Here is a 9156-nt window from a genome sequence, read left to right as displayed (position 1 = left end):
TCCCTCTATAAAGAAATAAATCATCTTCAAAAAAATAAATAAATAAATAAAAGGGAGCAGGGGACAACAGGTGGCATAGTGGTTAAGGCACCAGACTCCCACATGGCTGACTACAGTTCGAGTCCAGACTGATGGCCTGAAACTCATACTGCGTGCATGTGCGTGTGTGCTCAAAATGCAAGGAGAATGGAGAGGGGATTGCAGAGTGGACATCCTTCCAGAGAGTGCTTTCTCACCTTCACCCTCTCTGTCCTTAGGTAAGTGCATGCCCCCTATAGTAAAAATCTCTCTTAAAAAAAAAAAAAAACTAGATTCATACACAGTATGGTAAACAGTTTCTTAAGAACAGAGGTGGAAGGAACTTTTCCACCTGAGGCACAGGTTCTTTTCTTTTGAAAGAGATTTTTGCTATAGGGCACGGGCTTGCTGGAGAGACAGAGAAAGACAGAGCGAGAAATCACCCTCCAGGGGGGATGGCCATGCCTCAATCCCTTCTCCTCCATTCTCCTCTCAGGATCTTGGGTACGAGCACACACGCGCCCGCCATCTCAAGTCGCCAGGTCTGGGACTCAAACCCCAGTCGACTATGTGAGAGTCCAGCACTTTCACCACTATGCCACCTGCTGGTCATGAGGTGTAGGTTCTTGAATTAACAGCAGGAGAATCATCTGTGCCCATATTCTCGTTCTTACCCATCTAGCAGGTCATACCACTGTCTAAACACAGCCTGACTTTACAATAGAGGGGAAAAAAACCTATACTATTTTAAAAACAAGGTTTACATTAGAACAGACAGAAGTTTTAAAGTGTATTTGATGCTTATGTGGTCCCAAATTCTTTACCTGTAGCTGTTTTCTCTTTAATCTCTTCTAGCTTCATCAATGTAGCTGATGTTATTTGTTCAAGATCCAACCCTTTATCTGACTGAAAAAATTCAACCACGGCATTGATAGTTTTCTGTAAAAGAATTAAAAATATAATCGAGTTATACGTAAGGCTTTCTATATTATAAATGTTAATGGTTCATCTCAACTCTGAATAGCTATGGCTCTGAACTACGGAACTCTAAAGATATTCTGTCCTCCTGTACCTCCCTCAGAAGTGAAAGAGAATCTGGAGAAAGAAATAGCCCAAGCAGGCTTTGTGGACTGGCACCTGCGAAATGGGTGGGCACCATGACGATGGCCTCACCGATGCCCTACAGTGTCCCATGGATGTGGCGATGGCACTGATTCCAGTTCTCGCCTCCCAACAGTCAGAAGGTGAGACTCTCCTTCACACTGTAATTTAATTCTCTTGTGAAGTTTAGAGAAGAAAGGGGGAGGAACCCTGTTCTGCCTTTGCCTGCATGCAAAATTTGAACTTAAAAAAAAAAGCAGAGGTTTTTGCAAGATGAAAAGAGTTCTGGAGATTGGTTATACAACAGTGGAACATTACAGAACTGTACATTTAAAAATGGTTAAGATGGTAAATTTTGTTATATGCATTCTGGCGTCATTAAATTTTTTTAAAATCAGAAAATATAATGAGTTCCCGAGTCTTTATACACTACCTCTCACACTATTAATCCAGCTCTAAGGTGTAAAAGTAAAGAGCAGTTAGGGTCAAAACAGCAGAGAGGGTCACACACACACACGGGTGACGCACTGAGGAGCGAGCCACGCCCGCCTCAGTGGCTAACTTGAGATGAGAGTCAAGACAGTCTGAATAAAAGGGCCCCCCGCCATTACAGAACTCCAGTCAACATTTTCGATAGAATCTAAATGCTGATACTTCTTTTCTCATGTGAACAACATTCAAAATTCTTTCCAGGGCCAGCAGGTGGTGTGGTAGTCAAGGCAAGGGACTCCCACATGGCCAACTGCAGTTTGAGTCCTGGACCTGCCAGCTTACTTTCTCACTTCCTCTTTCTGTGGGTGCATATGCCCTGTAAAGCTTAATAAATAAATTTATAAAAATTATTTTCATCATTGCTAAAGTCCTTTAAATTGGTTCTAAACACTGATGTCAAAGGAGGAATAAGCAAAAAGGAACTTGAGTAGGAAGTCAGTGTGTAAGTATTTGGGAGTAGCTGGTACTATAAACACAGATTCCTTTAGGTATATTTGAGATTTTTTTTTCAAATTAAACATAAGCATAGATAAATCTTATAGTAGAAAACAATCTATTACATAAGAAGAATCAAAATTAACAGCTAAATATGTACTGCTTTTGAAACAAACAAAAAGACTGTCAGTAATGGTGGCACTGGAGCTGGCACGGGTGGTGGCACGCTGCCCTGCAGTGCTGGCACCATCGGGCGGATCAGGATTTGGATCCCGGTCAACCTAAAACACTCTGAGCCCTCATGCCCCTGTGATCCTGGCGGGCTGGAAGGCTGGAGGAGGGCACTGTGACGTGATGTGACCCTGCCAAGGGAGCCTGTCTCTCTCTCACTCTTGCATGAAAGAAATGAAATTAAAAAAAGAAAGAAAAGAAAAGAAGAAACATAACTTGTTAAAGAAATAAATACAAAAGAGGAGAATTAAGAAAACTATATACGAAAGCACAGAGCGGTTTTAACAGTCACTTTCTCCTTGCACTCACAGCATCATAGATGACCTCCACGGGCTGAGACTGAATAATCAGGGTCTGGTCAGCAGGACTATTCTCTGGATTGGTTTCAAACTCAATTTTAAGCAAGGATGACGCAGTATCACCAATAGAAGCCACAAGTGATGGTACGATATTTTGTTGTCTCAGACCTGTTACATACCAATGCTCTAATTTTGCTTCCACCCTATAATCCAATGAAGAAAAACGGAATCACGTAAACAAGATCCTTCATGATATAATGGATTAAAAACAGGTTTTCTTCCTTATAACTCCTTTAAGAGCCAGTGCCCTTCACCCAGCAGTGAAGTTTAGTGCCGTTGCCTAGCATTCCGACGCCCATGCAATCTGTTTCTGCTGCTGCTGCTGCTGCTGCTGCTGTTATCCCGTTCCTCCAAATGAAAGGCCCACGCTGGACAACTGCAGGTCTCACCACGTCGTATGAACAAAAGCTCATGCGCCAGGGTTGAACTCAGCTCCCGTTTCTGTGCCACCCTTAACACGCTCCTCCGTCCCTGGCCCTCCCAGTCCTTGACGTTCGGCTCACCCAGCCTTGCCCCAGCTCAGTTTGCTCTTCACACTGGCTCGTGTGCTATGAACTCAGTCTGGCAGCGAGTTCTCACCGTGCTGCTGTCTAATGTGTTACATAGATCACAATTATTAACTTTTTCTATCACCTCTCTCATCAACTACAGCATAAACTTTCTGAAAACAGAAACTTACTATATCTATGCTCTCACAGTATCAAGGCTATGAATTAAATAGTATCTAATAAATATTTGTAAAGAAAAGGAAGGAAATGAAACAAATGGTGTGTTCACCATACAGCTCAGAAAAAGAAAAAGCTATATAAATATAGAAAGACTACCTCAATACACACAAGAAAATGGAATTAAAGAAGAGCTACTACTAGTTATTTTTTAATAATTAACCACACTATATATATTTAGCTTAAAACCACAACTAGAAGTAAAAATTGAAATAATAAGTTTTTTAAAACTTACTTAAGAGCTTGTGCTCCTGGTCGCTGAGATACTCGGGTGCCCAGGTCAATTATCTGAATTTTCAGTATTTCTGGAACGTTTCTGCTTTCTCTGATTGTAACAGAGGTGCTCACTAATTTCAGGGTCATTATGTGAGCAACATACTACATGGAAAGAATGAATAAAAGACTGTTCAAGTAAAAATGATTACTACTTTCTTTAATAATTTCTTACTTAAGTATATTGAAAGTACAAAGTGATCTAACAAATAGAGTCCGGTAGATTCTGGCACCCTTATGCTCGCTGTCAATGAAGAAAGTCAGAAAATTCAATGCAGAACTGCCTGCTCATGTAGGACATTTATAAAAGATCCAAAACCCATTTCTCTTAGGTTTTTTGTTTTTGTTTTTGTTTGTTTGTTTGTTGAGAGGTTTTTGCTATAGGGCCCATGCGCTTGCCAGAAGGACAGAGAGAGACAGAGACAGAAAGCAGGAAATCACTTCCTGGAGGGATCCATTTCTCTTAGTTTTTAAGGCAATGAAGAAATGATGACAAAATATTTGTTGGCGTAAAGATGCAATCTAGCAGCTTTCACTAAAGCACACTAAGCTCAATCCTCTGGCTGAGGGAAACAAAAATCGTAAGGCACAATGAGGAGTTAGAGGAACACTGGAAAAGATCTTCACCCAACACAACAACCTCTGAGTCAAGAGTGGGAAGAGGAAAGAGAATCAGAATGATGACTCCGGAACTGGGGATGTGTTTCCCCTAGAGGCACAATCTGCAGCACAGCATCAAGTCTCAGCTTCTAAAATAAAACTGAGCTGAAGCCGAGCGCTGAGGGGAGAGGCAAAAATTCTCCTTGAAGGAAAATATCAACCTCCTCTGGATGAAGGTTTTATTTCCCATATTTCTAAAAAGAAATAATCCATTGTCAGCCAAAGCGACAGCCTGCATGTGTGCACACATGAGAATGCATACACACACACACACACACACACACACACACACACACACATTCAAACAGGCGCACAGGATTCAAGACAACTTAGAACAAAAGCCAGCAGAAACAAGAGAAAATAAAAACAGACTCACAGGGGCCCCAGATATCAAGTAACCTGTAGTTTATCCGGTTCAAAGAGACAACATTAAGACAAAGTGTTAGTATGTTAGCAAAGAACTTGGTAATAAATTTTCCTTTAAAAAGGAAATTCAATGGGCCAGCAGGTGGCATGGTGGTTAAGGCACTGGACTCCCATGTGGCAGGCCACAGTTTGAGTGATAATTTCTATGAAAGCAGTGAGATTATTATCTAATTATTTTTCTAGCTGCTTCTATATAACTGTTATGCCTACTTACTGAGGTTTTTTTGGGTTTTGTTTCTGGGTTTTTTTTTGCAAAAGTCCAGCTATTTAATAACAACTGCTCCCCCACCCTCACCCCAACACAGCACCCCGAGAATCCTGGGCCCATCCATATGTGGAAGAGGGCTGTGGAAAGCCATGGCACATGGAGGCAGCAGGTGAGAGCCCGGAGTCAGGCTGGGCACAGAAGTCTCCTCTGTCCAGCCACCAGCAAGGAGCTTCACCCAATGGAGGCCCAGCCAGAGCAAATGAAGGGGTCAGGGCAGACTAGGGGAAAGAAGGGTTGAGACCAGAAGTGACTCTGGTCTGTCCCCAAGCGTAGGTCCTCAGGCCTGCCTTTGTCACGTCCAGCTGTCAGAAGCTGGCCTCGGCCCAGGAAGGGGTCACCGGCACTCACACTGGCCTTGCCTCCTTGGCCTTCTCAGCCCTCACAGCCTCACCATGGACTTTGTGCTTTTCTGCCAGTTTGATGGTCTCACAGATTTCGCACCTCTTGCCAAATGTGACCTTCTTGTACAGGTACTTCTCCCACTTCCTCATCATCATGGCCAGGTGCTTGGCCTCGCTCTCCTCCTGGGCCAGCCAATGCTTCTTCTCCAGTTTCATGGTGCCCGCCATCACTCTGGGCCTCTTCCCCTCCATCCTCTGCTCTTCCAGGGCTATCAGTTGGGCCTCTTCTTCCTTTTCTGAACCAGCTTCATCTTCCTCCTTGTCCTTATTTTCTCACTCTTCATCTCCATCACCTTCATTGTCATCTTCCTCCTCTTCTGACTCATTCAAATTTCCTGGGTCCTCTCCTCACTGCAGAGTCAGCAGCTTCAGTTTCTCGTGTGGGACATAATCTCCTTCTCAGACACGAAGGGCGAAAGGTGGGGACAGCTGTGCCCCAGGGAAGTACTCAGGAGGAGCTGGCATTCACCGAGTCAGACTCCCACGGGGGCTGCGCATAGTACCTGCCAATGACGGAGGTCCACTGCCCGGGCTGGTGGAAAATCTGGTGGGTGATGCAGGAGTCTGTGACATCATAGGTGGCCCCTATGCACAGCGACTTGTCACATCAACCAAGAAACGTCCTCACCAAAACTCCTGATGATGAAGGTCAGGGCCTTACATGGCACCTCACAGTTCAGGAAGAACTTCAGGCGCTCAAACAGCTTCTTCCACTTTTCCAGCATCTCCAGTTTCCTCCTGTGGTCCTCCTCCTGCACCGCCATCTCCTCATGGCTGGAAACTCATCCATCTCAGCCTCTTCCTCCGTGGCAGGCACCACTCTGGCACTGAGGGCTGACAGTTTCTCCACAGAGCTCTCAGCGTCCAGCGGGTAGATCCCTTCACTGGCTTTTGCCTCTTCTCGGGTCTGACCTTCAAGCTTGGTGGGTAGTGGAGGTTCAGTGACTGGTACAGGAGAAAGTTGACAAAGCCCAGTAGGGTGGTGTAGAACTCGGTATAGGTGCCCATGACCCTGTAGTCCACATCTGTCAGGGGGTCATGGGAGAAGGCATAGGGCGTGACTCACACGATGGGCTGCCCAGCATCTCCACCTGGCAGTAAATGCCTTTGATGGACAAGAAGACCTTGCACAGGACCCCAGTGATGATGCAGTGAATGAACTCCACCGAGAGCCCGTGGCACAGCTAGTGGTGTGCACATGGCACTTGGCAGTCCTGGGAAGTGGAGAAGAGGAAGCACATGGACAGGGCATCCAGGTTCTGCAGGGCACTGGAGAAGGCGGGGTACCGCTTCTTGACGAGTGGTCAAGTCTGTGGTTGGGCTTATTGTCCTTCAGATGCTTCAGGGTGTTCCACTTGCTTTTCCCATTTGCCTTCTGGAGCTTCCGGACAAAAACCTTGTATTCCCAGAACTTGCTGGCGATGGATTCACGAAGGAGAAACTTGATATCTTTAAGAAGGTGGAGAGTACTGGCAGCTTGGAACCCTGTTAACCTTGTTTTTGTGTTTGGGCTCATGGGGGTAAATGACCTTGAGGATGCACAGGCGTCTGCGGTCACAGGCTCAGCGGCAGCACCGTCCGGGCTTTATTTCAGGCGGTGTACTCGGTGGCAGAGCCCCCATCATTCTTCTCCAGGCCTCCCATGGCTCCAGGCTTAGGGGCTAACGAGCACCATGCAGAGAGACCCTGCGTTTTTAATTTAAGTATTTTTCAGCTCTTGAATTTCCTTTTCTTTCTTTCTTTCTTTTTTTACATTTCTGCCATAGGGCACATGTACCCCAGAGGGGATGACCACATGGCAATCCTTTCTCCACCATTCTCCTTTCAAGATCTGAGGTACTCATGCATCCATGCACAGCATGTTTTCCAAGTCACCGGATCCAGGACTTGAACAGCACGGCTACCCACATGGGACCAGCTGCCTGAAGAACTGCCCTCTCCTGACCCACTAAAATTATCTTTTCCCCAGGAGGACAAACAGATTTAATGTAATCTCTGGCAAAACCATAGCACAAACTTCTGGAAACAGTAATGAATGTAAAAAGTATATATAAGAATAAAGTATCTAAAAAAAACAGTAATCATAGATGTGGGTTATTATGTGTTGATGATGATGTGTTTAGTGTCCTCACCTGGACTGCTGTGAAGGGTATTCATGTGGTGCAAATTCACCTTACAAGCAAAGTGATGTATAGTGATTAAATGTAAAAAACAAAAAACAAACAGTAATCACCAAGGTGGCAGGGCATTAGTGTAAGAATAAACGGACAGCTCAGTGGAACAGATAGTCTAAAAATATATTCTGACAAACCATTAAGAAAAAGATGCACAACCTAATAAGAGACTCTAAAGCCACTTCAGAGACAGAGGTGAATAAATACACAAAAATGTACAAAACCTCTTTAGCTATCCAGGAAATGCAAATGAAAGTATAGTGAAACCCACACCCCAGAAGTATGCACTGGTAAGACACAGCTGCTCCAAGGCTGAGGCAATATCGGAGTCCTGGGTTCAATTCCCAGCAAACTCTAGAAAACCAGGCATGACGGTGCATGTTTATAATCCCAGCTACTTAGGAGTCTCAGACAGCAGAACTATAAAGAGAGAGACTCTGTCTTTAAAAAAACCATAAAACATATGCAATACTATATACCCACCAGTTAGAATGGCTAAAATTTACAAGGTTGCTTGGTGAAGATTTGCAGCAACACGAGTCCTTACAAACCACTAATGGATATGGTTCCTACATTAAAAACCACTTAGGAGACTCTGATATTGAATATACCTGCACCCTATAGCCCAGCAATTCCATTCCTAAGTAAATACGGAGCAGAGTCTCATACACATGCACAATGGAAGACACTTACAAAGAGTTCATAGCAGCATTATCCATAACTTAAACAAAAAATCAAATACTCATCAACAAAAGTATAAATTAATAAGCTGTGGTAGTTTCAAATGATTAAATCCTACACAGCAAAGAAAATGAGGAAAATATATCTAGAGCAACAACAGAGATGGATCTCAGAATAACAAAGTCAGACACAAAGGAATCACATTTCAAATCAATTTACAGAAAGAAAAAGACATACAAAACAAAATAATAGTGTTGCAGGAAAAAAAAGGAAATTAAAGAAATGATTGCTACAAAAGTCAGGATACTGGTTACAATGCTGGGGGAAAACAGCTGCTTATTAGGATAATGTTCAAAATCTTGGCCTTACTATTAGGTTGTCAGGTTGTCATGATGCATCTCTATGAAGAACTGCAGCATGACTTCCCCAGCAACCCAAGAGTAATTACATGATCTGTTCCCTTTTTTATCAATCAAGAATTTTATTTCACAATAAAAATTATCTTTTACATATTTAACACTATAGGAAGTACTTTTTACCAGGTTATTCTTAAATTCACTAAAAAAATTAAATCTAAAGAAGGAGGGAAAATTTTAATAGGCTAAGGCCTAACTGGAAGCATTTAACACAGAGTAAAGTAGAAAGTCATACTAATGTATTTTTATGATTTACTTAAAAAAAAAAAAAATCAATGACTTGGGGTCAACAAATGGCATAGTGGTTACATGGCTGGATTCCCACGTGGCTCACCACGGTTCAAGTCCCAGACCTGGTGGCTAGAAAATCATGCCAGCACATGTGCGTGTGTGCCCCAGATCCCAAGAGAAGAATGGAAGAGAAAGGATTGCAGTGTAGCCATCCCCCCAGGGGGTGATTTCTTGCTTTCTCTCTCTCTCTCTCTCTCTCTCTCTC

General features: G+C 43.6%; 1 protein-coding gene and 1 pseudogene across 1 annotated transcript in view; both read right to left on the bottom strand.

The window, feature by feature from the left end:
- Positions 1 to 9156, bottom strand: part of VPS13C (vacuolar protein sorting 13 homolog C) — a 203215-nt gene that overhangs the window by 131100 nt on the left and 62959 nt on the right. The window contains exons 19-21 of the mRNA XM_014593070.2: positions 3597 to 3739; positions 2587 to 2779; positions 843 to 957 (exon numbers count right to left, since the gene is read on the bottom strand). Coding sequence (XP_014448556.1) covers positions 843 to 957; positions 2587 to 2779; positions 3597 to 3739 — 451 coding nt within the window. The remainder of the gene's footprint in view (positions 1 to 842; positions 958 to 2586; positions 2780 to 3596; positions 3740 to 9156) is intronic.
- Positions 5312 to 7088, bottom strand: LOC102492477 (pescadillo homolog pseudogene; annotated as a pseudogene).

Source organism: Tupaia chinensis, unplaced genomic scaffold (genome assembly GCF_000334495.1).
Source record: "Tupaia chinensis unplaced genomic scaffold, TupChi_1.0 Scaffold000063_1, whole genome shotgun sequence".
Classification (NCBI taxonomy): domain Eukaryota; kingdom Metazoa; phylum Chordata; class Mammalia; order Scandentia; family Tupaiidae; genus Tupaia; species Tupaia belangeri.
The sequence above is the reverse complement of the archived record's forward strand: the minus strand, read 5'-3'. Positions and strand labels throughout refer to the sequence as shown.